At 35.9% G+C, this 17,663-nt stretch overlaps 1 protein-coding gene across 1 annotated transcript in view; it reads right to left on the bottom strand.

Moving 5' to 3' along the window:
• Positions 1 to 17,663, bottom strand: part of LOC145998328 (uncharacterized) — a 103,514-nt gene that overhangs the window by 37,768 nt on the left and 48,083 nt on the right. Inside the window, exons 14-17 of the mRNA XM_083134733.1 lie at positions 14,207 to 14,424; positions 11,631 to 11,761; positions 9,673 to 9,858; positions 3,922 to 3,957 (exon numbers count right to left, since the gene is read on the bottom strand). Coding sequence (XP_082990859.1) covers positions 3,922 to 3,957; positions 9,673 to 9,858; positions 11,631 to 11,761; positions 14,207 to 14,424 — 571 coding nt within the window. The remainder of the gene's footprint in view (positions 1 to 3,921; positions 3,958 to 9,672; positions 9,859 to 11,630; positions 11,762 to 14,206; positions 14,425 to 17,663) is intronic.

Here is a 17,663-nt window from a genome sequence, read left to right as displayed (position 1 = left end):
GAATACACATGGGGTGTGCTTGTCCGCTATCAATGTTTAACTCGTGCAGACACCTAGCGGCAGCCAAAGAACTAAAAACAATAGAAGCATGCCAAGCAACAATTTCAAACAACAATGGTGGCAGGGGCCACCGAAATTAACAGAACTATGAAAAACAGCTTTGTGGAAAAAGTGAATACTAAGGTTCTGTATTTATTTTAGGGATGAGTCGATATAAAATTTTGGCTGATATCGATAAAGTATTGATATAAAATTTACCGATACTGATAACTGATATTCTACCGATCTGCTATAAAATTCCAAATGATCCTTGAAGAACCTGAACAGTTCATTGACATCCTTAATAAATGTTTGTTTCCAGGTGACTGCATGCAAAAGAAGTTGCATATTTAGACATTTACTTTTTTAAAAAGTAACGCATGGAGATTATTCATAAAAATAACAAAATGTCAGAATTTTGCAGTAAATTATAAGATACTTATAGATATATCGGATTGGTAAAATAATCAGTAATTTTACTGATAAACAAATACACGGATATGCCTATATCGACCGACACTGACAGAGTACCGATTAATCTGTCCCATCCCTAATTTATTTACTTTATCTCTTGTTTCTCAAATATGAATTCATGCTTATAATTGGAGTGAATTATTACTCAGCCACTTATATTAAACAATATTTTTTAACAACTTTCTAATTGTTACAATTTTCAATCATCGGTATCAGTATTGGTGTAGGCATCAGTTCAAAGTGGTATCAACTCAGTCTTAAATAACATGTTGGTTTTTGTCCCAGCATCTTGTAGAGCACAGGCATCAGTGTCCCATCCATCCCTGCAAGCTCATCATTCATTTTCCCTATTTTTTTTTTTTACTTAATGCACGTACCATTACAGTTGCAAGCGCTTTCGTGTTGACCGTGGGTGGGTGTTTACAATACTTTTTATAATGACACACTTGTTACTATGTTAACTGGTGTTATTTGACATGCATAATTCAATGTGTTATTTTGCAGAGAGGATGGAAAGTTCCACATAGCTCAATTGCCTGGAAAACAAAATGGTTTGGGGCCAATTACAATCCAGGGTAACAACATTTAGCTAAGAAAACCACCCTACAAAGATGATGTGTAATAGAATCTGATTGGAAGCTGAACTCATATTTCCAGCTTGGAATATGTAGTACCAGTAAAAGTAGTGATAAGTGTTCAGTTTACGTGGACTTAATAGTTCAGTGGGGAAAGATTAGCACAGAATTGAAAAAGGTCCAGTCACTATAAAGAATTATTTTTTACATCAAATTTTTGATGCAGAATGAATGACAATTCCAAATTTTACTTTGCAACTTTACCTGGGTTCTGAAAAGAAAAAGTACCAGCACTGGCTTAGTCATAGTTCATAAGTCTTATGCAATTAACAAACTTCATAATTTAAAAATGTTTAGAAACTATTACTGGCATGCAGTAACCTTAAAGCCAATAAATACTATCCTTCAAGATTCAAAACAACAATGAATTAATTATACGAGCAGTTACTTTGTGTTTTATTTATATTTGCACATAATATTCTTTAAACACAATAAAACTGTATCTACAGTTGCCATCAGTTGAAATGTTGCATTAAAAAAGAAATATGTATTAGAAATACAAATAAAACACACAAGTGTTTGTGTATTTACTTTCATATTTATAAAATGTATATGCACAAGATGCTAGCTTTGCAATATTAAAGAATTAACAACTGTGCTGATTAGTGTGGTGACTGATGTCACATTCAAAGATTTTGTATTTTGGTTAATTACTGTAAGACTCAGTTTGACCTGCCAGAGTTTGAAAAAAAGACTTCTCATAATTTAACGGACCAGAAGGAAAAGAATGAAGTTAACACATTAGCTAGAACAACCTCTACTATTTTTATTTCATGTTTAGCTTGTGAAAGTTGTGTTTTATTTATTTATGCATGATGATAATTGGATTGCAAAATATTCAATGTTTCTCTTGAACCAATCAAAATGAGTCATCACTAACAAGCTCATTTAATTTTTACTCAGCTTTGCTGAAGGAAATCCGTGGACAAGAGAGAGAAAGGAAATCTTAAAGTTAAATATCCCTAATACCTATTAGAGTTTATCCACTATTATTGAACTAGACTTCAAATTCAGTAATATATGACCAAGAATTCAAGCACAAAAAAATTACAAAATATTGAATGAAGAACAAAAGTTAACTTAAGAGAATTACAAAATAGTACACTACGAGGTGGTATCAAAAAGTTTCGAGACTAGTTCTGTAACATGCCAACAGATGGCAGCGCAAGGCTGCACACACAGGCACAGGGAGCACCAACCTTCATAAGTCAGTGTGCCAAGAGACATCGTCCTGTGTACATCGTGAGCTGTGCAGCTGGTGCTCTTCTGACCACGTGCGTTACCACATCTGCGATTTCATCATGGACAGCAAGTTAGAACAACGAGCAAATGTGAAATTCTGTGTGAAACTGGGCAAATCCGCCACAGAGACACTTGACATGATTCGGCAAGTGTACGGCGATGCTGCAATGAGTCGTGCGAGGTGTTTTGAGTGGAAGAACATCACTGGAAGACGACGAGAGATCAGGACGACTTTCAACGAGCACAACACCCGAAAAAGTCAAAACCATTTGGCAACTTGTGCATGAGGATCGTTGGAGAACAATCCACAACATTGCTGCCATTGTCGGTGTGTCATACGGAACAGTGCAGGCAATCCACACGTGTGTGCGACCGGATCTGTGGTGCACGAAAAACTGGTTGATCCAAGACGACAATGCACCCTGTCACTGTGCTCTCCTCACACGTGAGTTTCTCACCAGAAACAAGATGATCGCACTTCCACACCCACCCTACTCGCCAGATTTGGCTCCTGCGGACTTTGCCATCGTCCCGAAGCTGAAGGTCCAGCTCAAAGGTCGCCGTCTTGACACCATTGTGGAGATCCAGTGCAAATCGCAGAAGATGCTTGACACGCTTCAAAAAGAAGACTTCCAGGATGCATTCCAGCAGTGGCAGAAATGCTGGGAGCGCTGTATTGCTGTACAAGGTGACTATTTTGAAGGTGATCGTGTGTGAACGTACATAAATAAAGTACTTTCTTGTAAACAGAGCTAGTCTCGAAACTTTTTGATACCACCTCGTAAATCCACCTCTTGTGGCAACACTTCGGCCTGGTTTCTCAGAACATTTTCAAGTTTAGACTTCCAGAGGAGAGAGAGAGAGAGAGAGAGAGAGAGAGAGAGAGAGAGAGAGAGAGAGAGACCAGGCAGGGGGGATGACAACAAAACCTTCGATTGCTTGTAACTCTACACTAATTGAATATGACCAGTTTGTGTCCTCTCCAGGTTCCAATGTAGGAAAACTAGTTTTTCTACCTCGCTACACCTGCTGTCGAGTCACACCTAGTAAAGTAAGGTTTTCTTTGTCTGTGTGTGTGTGGGAAGGGGAGGGGTCTTGGTAGTGTAAGATTGAAAGTTCTGGAGGCAGGAGAAAATGTTGATACAAGAATAACAATTTTAAAAGCAATGTTTAGGATATTATTTTGTAATATCAAACAGTTGCTATGCAAACTTTTAAGAACAACATTGATAATTTTCAGAACACTACACAGAATGCACACCGTGAGTAAAAAAAGTTTCACTTCTTACAGTAATATCCTTAAACAATCCAGATAAAAAAAACACTTGAAACTATATTTATTACTCCACACAATAAACATTTTACAAAACAAAAACAAGTTACCAACACCACAATGCAGAATATGTTTAGTAGCATGCATAAGTGTATATTTGGTAAGAAGTATGTGACAAGGAGTTAGAAGAACAGCACATCAAGTAAATAATGTATGAAAAAGGCAGTACAGAACGAAACAAAATAAATGATGAAGTACCTCAGGCCGTGTAGCTGCAAGACCAGTGCCAGGGTTCTGGAATTAAAACCAATAATGCATGAAGAAAATAATAAATGAACTTAATTATCGCTTAAAAATTACTACTGCTTCACACACATTTTGGTACAGCGTAAGGGGAAGAATTTTGAACATGCGCAAATATAACAAGCAGTGGTCAAATCACACTGCATTCGTTTGATATCATTAATCATACTCAAAACAGAAAAACCAACCATAATAGGGCAAAATACACTTCAATATTTCTGATAAAAGAAAACTAAAGCATGTTTTGCTTTCCTGTCATTTTTAAAGGGGAGTAAAATTAAGAAAGTAGAGTACAGTAGGCAGGGTGGTAATAGCGCATATGCAAAAGGAGCCTAAAATCTAACATTAAGCTGCTGAGATAAGCTTTGTTGTTCGTCATTTTTTACATGTTCTGATGTCCCAAATAAGAAAGTTATTGTAACTAGCAATAACTGTTAGTTGTTTACTCGGTTGTAATGTATGAAGAAGTGTTCAAATGTGAAGATGTTTACCGATACCTATAAAATGAGAATATAAAATAATACACATTATGCAAGAATCTCAATGGTACATTTTTCTACTTCTCACAAAAGAAAAGAAACCTCATATTTAGATTTTTACTAACATTCAACAGACATAAGGTTGTCAGATACGTGCTTTTCAAATGTGTAGTGATTTAACAAAAATAAATTGTTGAAGACAAACTACTACTCATACTCGTAGAAAATCAAAGTTGTTTTTGCTTATTCAGGGGAAGGCCACTCTCTCGCGGGAAGCAAAATATTTTCATCCTTCTTCCCAACAACAGAAGATGAAGAAAAAAAATTGAAATTTTATCCAAAACATACTAATTTGGAAGTCAATATGGTCCAACCAAATCTAATTGTGTTTATACGAGAGGAGGATATCAATATTTCCTTGACGTTCAGTCCAGAATAAACCAACCATCAACACTGTAGGACAAACATTTCTCATTTGGTGATGATTATCATGTTTGAAAAGACAGTGCTTTTGAATACAAATTCCAATTAAAAGAAATGCCAGCTTTCAACAAACCTGCTATACCCATATTGCATTGAAATTCAAGCACGTCATATCTCCAAATGAAAAAAGAAAATGGAAAAGAAACCTAAAGATGCGGCCAGGCTTATGAAATAACTAACTCCCTAGCCTTCTTAAACCCGAAGGTTCATGGCTGCAGCAACACAGGCCTTACATCTTTCCCTATCTTGAGCAAGTTCTATATATTCTTTTCCATCCCTACAGATTTCCCTTAGGTCCATCTCAACGTTGTCCCTCCTTCTTCGTCTTGGTCTTCCTATAGGTCTCTTACCATCAGGTTTCCCAACAAGAATCCTGTAAACTCCTCTTTCCTCTCCCATTCGTGCCACATGGCCTGCCCACCTAAGTCTTCTTGATTTAATTATTCTAATAATATCTGGACATGAATACAAATTATGTAGTTCTAAATTATGTAACCTTCTCCACTCACCTGTCTCCTCATCCCTTTTAGGTCCAAAGATTTTCCTAAGGATCTTATTTTCAAATACTCTCAATTTATGTTCCTCTTTCAATGTAAGGGACCAAGTTTCACATCCATATAATACTACAGGCAAAATTACTGTTTTGTGTAATTTAACTTTTAGTTTCTTAGATATTAAACGAGAAGACAAAAGTTTATGAAGAGAGAAGTAACATGCATTTCCTGAATTAAGCCTACTTTTTATTTCCTCTTTAATATAATTTTCATTTGTTAATATTACTCCTAAGTATTTGAATTTCGAAACTGGTTCGAACGAGTTGTTATCAAAAATTAGATTTTGATTATTACCTAACACTTGGTTTCGGCCTGTAAGCATATATTTAGTTTTCTTTTTGTTAACTTCCAAACCTATGTCTTTAGCAGTTTTGAAAAATATTTTAGCATTATTCTTAATTGTATTCACATCATCCCCCAGCAAGTCTACATCATCTGCATATGCTAACAACTGAGTCACACCATTTAATTTTAGTCCTTCTTTAGTTTCTTTTACCTTCCTAACAGCATATTCTAAGGCAAAATTAAAGAGCAATGGAGATAATGCATCTCCTTGTTTTAACCCATCATGAATTGTAAATTTGTCAGATATATTAATACCCACACGAATTTTACTTTCTGTTTCACTGGTGCATATTTTTATCATACTAACAAGCTTCTTAGGTATTCCAAACTCTACTAATATATTATATAATTTATCTCTTTTGACCGAATCATATGCTTTTTTGAAATCAATGAATAGCTGATGGACATTTTCATTATATTCCCACTTTTTTTCAAGTGTCTGTCTGATGTGAAAAATTTGATCTGTAGTTGATCTGTTACGTTTAAATCCACATTGATAATCACCTATAATTTCATTAGCATATGGTGTTGTTAGTCTTGTTAAAAGAATGTTAGACAATATTTTGTATGTTGTTGAGAGTAGAGAAATGCCACGGTAATTATTGCAGTTCATTTTATCACCTTTTTTAAACACAGGAACAATTATGGATTCTTTCCACTGTTGAGGGATTTCTTCTTTATTCCATATTAAACAAATTAATTTATGAATTTGACATATTAATGAATTTCCACCATATTTAATTAACTCAGCTGGTATTAAATCAATGCCAGGTGCTTTGTTATTCTTTAGCCTTTTAATAGCATCTTTAACTTCAGTCAAGTTAGGTTCTGGAACTAAAGGTTCTGCTGTGTGGACTTCATTTACTTCTGATTTATCTCCTACATGGACATTTAAAAGGTCATTGAAGTAGTTCTTCCATCTATTTAGAATATCGCTTGGGTCAGATAGAAAATCACCGTCTTTATCTTTTATCAAGTTTACTTTAGGTTGCCACCCCTTTCTAAACTCATTTACACCTTTATATAAATCTCTGATATTTTTATTTTTGCTGTTTGTTTCAATTTCGTTAATTTTGCTTTTCAAGTAATCTCTATTTTTACTTCTAAACGTGCGGTTAACTTCTCGCTTTATTCTATTATAATTGTTTAGATTTGTATCATCAGAGTTATTTAACCACCTAAGACTAGCCTGATTTCTTATTTCTATTAGATTATGACATTCATTATCAAACCATGGCTTACTTTTTCTCGGTTTATGGTATCCTATACTTTCTTTAGCTGCTGATTCTATTGCATTACATATGTGCTCCCAATTTTTATTTACGTCTGTTTCATTTATATTTTCATCATCATTTAAATCCTGCAAAACATCAAATCTATTTGACAGTTAAATTTGGTAATCTTTCTTAATTCTTTCATCAGTAAACTTTCCTGTATCAAATTTTAGAACTTTTAGATTTTCATAATTGGGAAAAGAGAGACGCGGTAGTATATAAATACGGAGAAACTAGTACTCAACTTTTATCCGCGAAGCTGTTTTTTCTTCTTTTTCGATTAATTTCAGTGGCCACTGCCACTGCCACTGAAATTAATCGAAAAAGAAGAAAAAACAGCTTCGCGGATAAAAGTGAGTACTAGTTTCTCCGTATTTATATTTTAGATTTTGTTGCTTATGATTTATCACTGAGAGTCTTTCTCTTAATTTAGCAATTACTAAATAATGGTCACTGGCACAGTCAACACCTCTATGTGTACGAACGTCAATTATACTAGTATGCCTTCTCTTATCAATGAGAATATGATCTATCTTATGAAATAGTGAACTTAACTATAATTCTAGCGAGAATTTTAATTTTCTTTATTTATCAGCATTCTCACACACCTTAAGGATAGATACACTCCCTCCAGGACATAGCATGCAGCTATCTGACCATACCACAGACTTGTTCTACAGATTAGATCAAATATTTATTACATCTAAAGAAAGTTAACTTGACAGGTGTATAAAAGAAGATAAACTATTCTCGCTAATTCCTTTCATGAGTGAACGATATCACCACCCTTCGAATCGCTTATCCATGCAGCAAAATAGCCTACTAAAGGAATGTGTGGAACTATGAACAAGTTAGTGAAAATATATTACCAAATATTCATTACTCAGTTGATAATGATTACTGACCATTGCTGATAATTCCCAATCCAATAATACTTCTAAAATTCCATTTTGCCACTGTCAATGCAAAAAAATATTAACATATCCTATCATTTTCTTATGAACATAAGAACCTCGATCAGCAGTTTATCCAGGGACGTACCTCAACAACTTATAAGTGGGTAAACATAAAATTGGGGTTCCAATATATTTCTAAATGTGGAATTTCCTATCTAAGCAGCATTCATTTTAAAGAGGCAAATGTATCCTTCAGTTTCTGAACTTTCAGCATCAATCACAACCAGCATTTCATCATAATTGACAAAGGTAATATTCCTGTCCATGCTGATGTTGTTATTTGGATATTTTGAAAATTTCCAATTTTCCTGTATGGTTAAGAATTTTGCAACATACAGTAAATATTACATTTCAACTATGTTAATATATCCAAGTGCTTCACAATTCCTATATTTATGTAATAATTGCAAAACTGTAAATAAATCTGTTTATCTCTAAGTAAATAAAGTCCAGCTTTGGCATGTACTTAATAATTTTACTGACGTTTCTGCCACATCATGTGTGCAAAGTCAGTTGCCAGCCAGAGATGTAGCAGGAAGCAGAGACATGGCACCCTGCATTATCTTTTACCTTCAATTTTAACCATATTAACACAACTTACCTTCCATGTTTTAAACTTTGACTATTTGTGTCTTAACTCCTGAAGAAGATACATGATATGGCAAATGCTTGAGTAAAGTAAGTAAGCACATGCCAAAACTGGACTTCAGTTACTTAGTGAAATTAAGGCATATGGTGTAACTTATGCTTTATCTAAATCTGTTTTGTTTTAGCAATGTTTCACTTTTGCATATCTTGCAGGATATTCAGTAAATTGCATACTCATGATGTCTTTCTTGTTGGTACTAACTGGCATCAAAATGGTGTATTGAGTTATCACATAATTCAATATACTGCACCAAGAGTTTACGAATTGTATTAAAAGATTGATAAAAAACACCTCCCCCCCCTTCTCATGGCAATAAAAACATAACACACCTTCAAATTACCCACACAAATTATGCAGTCCAAAAAGATTCTAATATGATGTCAACTCTCAACCAATTCTGAATTTTCCTCAACCCATTACCTGTGGTGGATATACATATACACTCTCTAAAAATGGTCCCTTTCTTGCGGAGCATCTATATATAGACAATAGTTGTTGTATTGCGGAAAGTCATTTCTAGACACCACTTCTTTGTGCTTTCATTAGTCTATATGAGCAAAGAATCCATCGTTGATGCTTTGTCGGTTCCTGGAAAATATTTCTTTTTGTAATGAGTGTTTTCTTGTGTTTTACAATTTGCGGCAGAATCTATATATATAGAGATTGCTTTCCTTACCTTCATTATGCGACAAGACTTTTTCTAGTTATTATTTACGATGATGAAACAAATTTGCAGTTGAATCTATATATAGACGATATCTTTTTGGAAGCACTTCCTTTCAACGTCGCCGCAGAAAAGGAGTTAATTGTAATTCTCACTAGCCAATAACATTTTTGATAAATATTGCTCTACAATTCATTACTTTTAAGAAGACACAGATTTCATTAACTTACCTAACATTATCAGTTAATGCATATAGAATACTGTTAAGAAGAAAGAAAAAAAGATGTGTAATTAGATTTTACCTTCCTTTCCCACTGCCATTCTTTTGTTAATTCTTCTACCTCCCGATGATGATGAGTGTCTTTTTCATTCAACTTTTTCTCCATGAGTGTATGCCACCTGTTGTCCTGTTCAACTAGCTCTTTCTTATGTTGATTTTTTATTTCTGTTATTTCAGAATTAAAAGACTTCTGAAATTCTGCCAGCTCCTACAGAAAAGTAAGATTGTTTTATTTTAACAATGAACACAAAATATTTATTGTCATTGTCTACAAGGCATGCAAGGGTCTCCTAGTAGGAGGTGGTTAACACAGGTGAATCTAGTACCTGCTCATCTTTCCAGCCGTGCTTTTTGAATCCCCAGAACCAATCCAGTTCTCTAAATTCTCACCCTTTATCCTGCAAAACTCTTTCATGGGGATCCTAACATAATATGTGGCACAGACAAGTACTTATCTGTCTTTCCACAGTCTCGCCACCTGAATAAGACAAGCAAGTTTCTCAATTTTTAAGTCCACTTTATGCACAGATAGGCTAATCGGAACTGGACCTACAGTTTAAAGTGGGATCTGTACCACTGTGCCACCGAGTATCGAACCCAAGAGTTGAACATGGACTTGAACTGCAGCAGTGTGGCACCCATCAAGAAGAACCAACACTAGGACTTTTTGATTATAAGCAACGTCTGGTTCACACTTATTTTGACAATACAAATTCCTTCACTTTTCCAGGTTTTCCAGACATTTTATGTGACTTTCATTATTTAATACACTTTTCTGCCACTTTTGGCTTGGCTAATCACAAGGATGAGAATGACTGTTGATATGATAACATTTATGAAGGAATGCTCACAAATATCACTCATGTCCAGGATGGGATTTGAACCTGGGATCTCTGGCATTAGATAATGCTGTGATTACCACTCTGCCACAGAGGCTGGCTTCAGGCATTTTAAAATGAATTTCTAGACAATTCTGGAGTGCTGTAGCATGCAAATAACCAAGATTAACGTGTTAAATTACTCTTGCAGTTCATGAGAATAAAGTGTATTCAGAACAAATTATCAAAAAATATATAGAATATCTTCCACAAGACAGTTCAAGAAAAATATGTGATTTATTTTCATTTCCAAAGCTCGGCGAGTACAAAAAAGAAAAAAATCACTTGTGTTTTTTGGATGTATTTTTAAAATTTCCATGAAACTTTCACTCCGAATTCCCCAACTTACTAGAATTTCCAGATCAGTGGGAACCTTGGATGTGGAAATCCCTAATCTGGGGGGAAACAGGGTGGCCAAAATTAAAGTTGTGCTACTCAGAGACTTCTGGAGCCTGGTTGAAGAAAAGGACTGAGGTGAAACTTGATACAGAGACTATGGAGACTATTTGGGAACAAATGCTGAGTAAAAAGTAGTTCAAATTTCCACTACCAGGTTGAAACGTGGCAATGGAGTAACAATAACCAGTAATTTGAGTTCCATGTCGGTGCAGCAGTGTTCAATATGCACCCTGTCAATGCAAACGACCCTTTGGAAGCATAAGACAGTGTGATCAATGGGTGCACAAAGTGTTACCCAAGATGTTCTCTGTGCACCACATTTCAACCTGCTGGTGAAAATTTGAACTATTTCTTTTTAGTCAGCATTAGCTTCTTTATGGTTTCCATAGCCTGTATACAAAGTTTCAGCACAATCTGGGGCCTCAAATGGGCTCTGGTGCTCTGAGTAGAGCAACTATAATTGTCCTATGATGCCACATGCAGGAGATCCTCCTCGAGGCTACAGTTGGAGAAACCCATGCGAAACACTACACTACATTAACCTTGCTTGAAGTGCCCATATGAACAAGACTTTCCTTTAAGGTTAAGATTTGTGATTTCTCAGCTTGTATCCCTCACTAAATATGTGAGGTACTACTTTATTCTTGTGTTGGACCAGTGTGAAATTCCACATGATGCATTTACCAATAATGTAATAACTCACCTTTACTTTTAATTTGTTGTCTTCTAAAACTCTCTCATATGCTTCTGCCCGTTCCACTAATTCCTTCTGCAAGTCTTCTATTTGCTCTCTGAACTGAGTGACAATATATCCCTCCTCAGCTTCCTTTGCAGCTATAGTGAAAAAATAATATATTATTGAAAAGTGGTGCCAGCTTGAGTTAATGTTTCCGTTAGGTTATAACGCTGTATCAGCAAGATTTTTTTATATGAAAATTACTATGACTGAGCCGATTCTCTTACCGGTGTCCACCAATAACAATGCTTGAAAATTGTTCAATTAAAAGTTGTTCAAAATACTGTTTAACACATTGGGGTCTCACGACGGGCATAGCCCGCAGTGCACTTAAAGTCAATGTGGACGAAACACGGGCATAGCCCATCCTGCGGTATGCAATCGCTTTGCCGATTGAACTACAGGCTATGTTCGTAGTTCGTCTCATGTGCGTGTTCCTTCAAGCCTCTCGGTTGAAATTCCGACCGCTAGGTGACTCATGTCCTATTTTTATCTCGCACCTGCTACTGTTTCTTGTCGGGTTAATCTACGTTGCATTGTTTAGAATGGCGTCATTAGATCCAGACCTCATAGCGGAAATTCTGCATTCCATTTGTTCATTAGGTCAGTGGTGAATGCGTATGTAATTTATAAGAAAGTAAACAGGGAAAATCATAATATAATATGTCTCTGGAAGAGTTCATCATCCAAGTAGGGCGAAGATATTCAAAGTCAAACATCAATGTCAACTACAGCAGATAGGCTAACAGGCCGACATTTTCCAAGGAAAATCCCCCCTACAGAGAAAAAGTCAAGGCCCTGTAGGTCATGTAAAGTTTGTGGAGACAGGCACAAAAAAGAAACTGGCAAGTGGGCAAGAAAAGACACAACATTTTACTGCCCCAGCTGTGACATTGCTCTCTGCATTCCTGAATGTTTCGAACTTTTTCATACAAACGCTAATTACCTGTAATTTGTAATTATTTTTTGTTATGTGCACATAAGAAGTATTCTTATGGAAGATTCAAAAGATGTATTGATAGTTTATCTAGCTCTTGCATTGTTAATTATTGAAATTTCCAGATTACGAACTTAAAATATCTCTATATAAACATTTGTTACAATGTTGTACTTTTTCATTTTTCACAAAACATTGCTGAAAAAATATTCAAAAATGTCTGAAAATGAAAAGAAAATTTAACAAATTTTTGTTCATTGAAAAGAGGAAGTTTTGTAGATTTAAGACATGTGTGGTAAATAAAAACAAATTAAAAATATTTTTTTCTACGATTTTTTTAAAAACAACCAAAAACCGCAGGCCAGAGGTAAAAAAGCATTATTATGAGGCCAGATCCGAATGTGTTAATATTATTGTGTAAGTATTGGACTCCAATTATATGTATCAACTTGTTTTAAAATATTTGGGAATTACATTAAAATATGAAAACACATGGCATGTAAACAAAAAAATACACTTTTTCTTCAGTGTGCTGGTGGAATATAAATGACAAGCTTCAAAATTTTGCATAATTTCCACGATAATTAGATCTGCGAAACATTTTTGCAGACTGTGAAAGACAAAAATGACAAAGTATTGGCAGGAATCGGTAAATAAATTCCAACTAATATCAATACCACTGACATCAGCCAATACATCAGTATCAGCTCAGCCCTACTTACTTGTAATTGCGTTACAAGTATTTTCTACTTTCTAGACACTGGATGACGAATGTAACTGTTATGAAACAATTTCCTGGTACATATTAACATTACATAAAATGGGACATATCCACCTGCATTGTTTGGCTTCACTGGAAAATACACTATCATAGTTACTACTCGTAAAGAATATGTATGTCAGCAGTGGCGTGCCCAAGGGGGGGAAGGGGTCATAACCCCTCCCCCCTTTGGCCTAACATTCCTACAAAAAGAACATCGCAAGTAGGAAAAGATGTCAAACAGAGGAAGAACTACCAAAAAAAATATGCAACCCCCCTTCACCCCTTCGAAAATCCTGGGCACGCTACTGCATGTCAGATATTTGTTAAGTAGGAACAGGTCTAGTACTATTAGATTTACATGTAAGACTGTCTGCCTATGATTTATATCATTATTGTCATGATTATTTGTAGAGGTGTCCATATATTGTTGACGGAAACACAAAATGTCAAATAATACACTGTAATAATCATTTCTCATGGTTTTGAAAGGTATGAGGTGCATTTTCCTACCATGTTTTGACACGAAATGAACTGCAAAATAAACTCTTAAACACGAAATTTTGAAAATGGACTACTTTACTCTGACAACTATGAACATAAATGTGCTATTAGAAAGAGTGTAATTAGTATAGTTTTTAAATCAAATTTATGGTTATATTCACCATTATAACACCAAACTCTCATTTTATATACCACTTTTGATCCAAAAATGTGCCCAGTTTTTTGTAATGAAATCTTGATATCTTATTGTCCATAAATATGTGGCTCCGGTCAGTCTACATGACATATTCTTTAATAACAACATAATTAAGAAAGTTGGGACTGACGACTAATGAAACTTACCAATCTCCTCTGAAAGTGAAGTTTCATACTCTTCTTCCTTGGTTGCATGTTGCCTTTCAAATTCCTTCACCAGCTGCTTCAGTTTCTGGGCATGGATGTCTTCTTGCTCCGATGTCTTCTCTGCAAGCATTTTATCAAAATCTTCTTTAACTTTCATCAGCTCCACTACTTCCTTCCTTAAAGCTTGGTTATCACTAGTTAATTTGTCTACGGTTTCTCTGTAATAGTAAAGAAATAATGGAAATTGCTTTAAATATATACACGATAGTACAAATATGTAATTAGTTGTAGGAGGTCCACCACACAGCAATAGACTGAAAACATTGCATACCTACCGTAGTGGCCTGAAAATAAGCTGCATTTTTTATAAAAGTTTCAACTGTGAAATGTTAAGGTGTGGTTTATATTCGTGACCTCTTTTGATTATGATGTTTGTGTTTAACAAGAAATGTGTTGAAGGGAAATTCTATAGGTACATAGTTTACCAAAAACTATATTGATCGCAGGCCCAACTGGCAGCTGACCAACATAGCTCCATCTGTCCACCAATTGTTTTCAGGGGGGTGTAAACAAGCTCAGTTGCAAATTAAAAGCTGTAGGAATAACATCACTATTTTTGTCAGTTGTTTTTATTAGCTTGTTTGTACAGTGTTTGGGTGTTTTTGTACTAATTTCCCATGCTCTGTTTACTATTGTACAACTTTTATCCAGTAACAACACTTACTCTCTCCTCCTCCTGTTCTACAGTATGTTTAGCAACATGCTGTGTATCACACTCATTTGTTTCATCCTGCCAGCAACTATCAGTGCCTTGTGATACGAACAGTGGCGAAGCGTCCTATGAGGCCCGGAGGCCGGGCCTACCCTAATATATTTCTCTATAACGAATTATTTTATTATTTATAAATTTCATTAAACGACGCTTAATAAAAGAAAACTGAAATTCTTGGTCTTCCGATAATTACCGCAAGTTTGCAACCCTGCCTGGAACCGTATCTGAGCATTCAGCGAGGCCCGCCTGAGAGTGCCTCAGCTGGTCCCATAACAACCTATGTGATTCGTGCGGGAAAGCATAATTTCAGGGGTGCGTTCGTCTGTAATGTAACCTGAGAGGCCGGCCTCTTTTCTCTCTCTCACCCCCTCTCCCTGACTTCCGAAGAGTGCCGATCGTGTACGAGCGCGTGACGAAGCAGGCAGTGGACGTACAGAGCTTGTTGAAGCAGTGTTTCCATGGAAGATTCAGAGCTGTGCCGGGAGCGGAGCACATCCAGCTGCTAACATGTAGCGAAAATGTGTTGCTAACACCTCTAAGCCTGGCCTCCTAACCTATCAAAGTAGGCATTATTAGAATTCTAACTGCAAATAATGCATGCAAGTTGGTTACCAGTGTTAAGTTTGGTGCTTTCAGCTCTTTTGAGGAACCGCTTTTCGCGAAGTGTTAGCTGCTGGATGTGCCCCACACCAATCCCGATTCAGAGAGGGAAAGTATTTTATTTCTTTGAGTAAAGGGATATTGAGACGAAATTTCCTTTCATGATTAGTGACATAACTGAAAACTCGCTACTTTTAAAATGAAGCAAAGTACGTACAATGCAAACGTATAGAGAAAATCCATGTTACTGATATTTTCTGGTCGGTGTGTTACACAGTCCGTGTTCTCATTTAGCATTTCATCATTTTCTAAATCATATTATAATTTTTTTTTTAAAAAAAGTCGCCTGTTGAAGAAGAATTATATGCATAAAAAAGTTAAAAAGAAATAATTGATTGATAGATTTAGTTTATTTTACTTGGCTTTCTGCCATTTTTGGTTAATTGGGAAGATGAGAATGAGCGATAATATGATGACATTGACGAAGGGAAACTCACGAAGAACACCTATAAACAGGTGGGAATTCCAACCTGAAGCCCTTGTCGTAGCACTCTGTTATAACCAATCTGCCGCGGAGGTCAGCATTAAAAAGAAATAAACGGTAAGTGAGATCAAGTGAACCAACCATTTCTGTAATGCGAGAAACATTTACAATACTGTTATTGAAGTAGCAAATAATTTTACGAGCAGCTTTAATCTAACAAATGTAAGATGGCTAGGGCCTGACAGAACGGCTTTTTCATTGGGTGAAGCGTGGTCAGAACATCGAGTCTCATTGTCACTTTTTAATGACCTTCGAGACAGAAGCCTTCGCCTTTATTCTCAGATATCTAATCGAGACTAGATTAAAGTAGAATCTGAACCAATGCCTCCAGGGGGAATCGAACCTTCTACTTCTTGATTATAAGGCGAGAGCGTTAATCACTACATTATCCCGACTTAAGTAGACGAGATTCAGGCAATATGTTTTATTTTATTTTCTAGGGGCTATATTTTAACATACTACTGTTAAAAAAAATCACATCTTCCCCTCCCCCCAAACCCTGCTCCGTCCTGTGCCTACCCTTCCCGAGACAGCACGCTTCGCCACTGGATACGAATATGCCCAATGTCAGTCGAAGAGAATACAACTGATTGCTGATTCATTGATTCCCAGCCGCCACAGCTGGAAATGCAACCAGTATAGGTGTATATATCAAATAAAATTGATACTGGTAATTTTATTCCCTCAATCTCCGATATAGTTTTTTTTTTTTCCATTCCATCTTCAAAATTTAAGGATGCAGCTTAAAACTGGGTGTTGTCTTTTCTTTTTCCCTCTCGAATTTTTAGGATGTGGCTTATATCTGAGTGTGGCTCATTTTTTGGCCAATACAGTAATAGCAAAATAGAAATCAAACAGCAACTAACATGTGGGATATGGCAAAAAAAGGTTATCTGGGTGTAGTTTGTAACCTTCCCTTCAAATGTACTCAGTGCATGTAGAAGATATGGCAAGAGCAAGCACTAGACAATGGATAATGTCGAATTAACATTGCATGCTAAGAGCATTCTCGCAAATTCAGTGCAATAATACATTTTGTTATCTCAAAAGAGGAAGTAAAGTTGCACCTAAACAGTAGGGCTGAGTCGAAACAATTTTGAACTGATGCCCATAACAATACTGATATACCATATTTACGCGTGTATAATGCGCGTGCGTGTATAGTGCACACACTGGTTTTTGATGGGGAAAAGTGAGACAATTAATTATATCTCGTATATAATGCATGGTACAATCCAGTTCTAAGAAATGGCTTTCTTAGTTGTAGGTTATAAAGCTGTTGCTATGCCAATCAAGAGTGAATGATCTATTCAATAAGTCACCTGTTGCTATGTGGACCAAGAGATTATCTTCTTGTGTAAACAATAAGTCACCAAACTACACCACCTCCCCTCTCTCCCTCCACTGTGTTTAGTATCGCAAAGCTTTCACTCTTTAACCACATTATTTATTCTGTTATAGTAGAAAGTAAGATCAAAATTACCTTATGGATTTGCAGTGCTCAGGAAGTTATTTTCTACTTTTTCTCGCCCAACAAATAC

The sequence above is a fragment of the Lepisma saccharinum genome, chromosome 14 (assembly GCF_977018435.1).
Source record: "Lepisma saccharinum chromosome 14, izLepSacc3.1, whole genome shotgun sequence".
NCBI classification, from domain to species: Eukaryota; Metazoa; Arthropoda; class Insecta; order Zygentoma; family Lepismatidae; genus Lepisma; species Lepisma saccharinum.
Note: the sequence above shows the minus strand (reverse complement) of the source record. Positions and strands in the feature narration are given on the sequence as shown.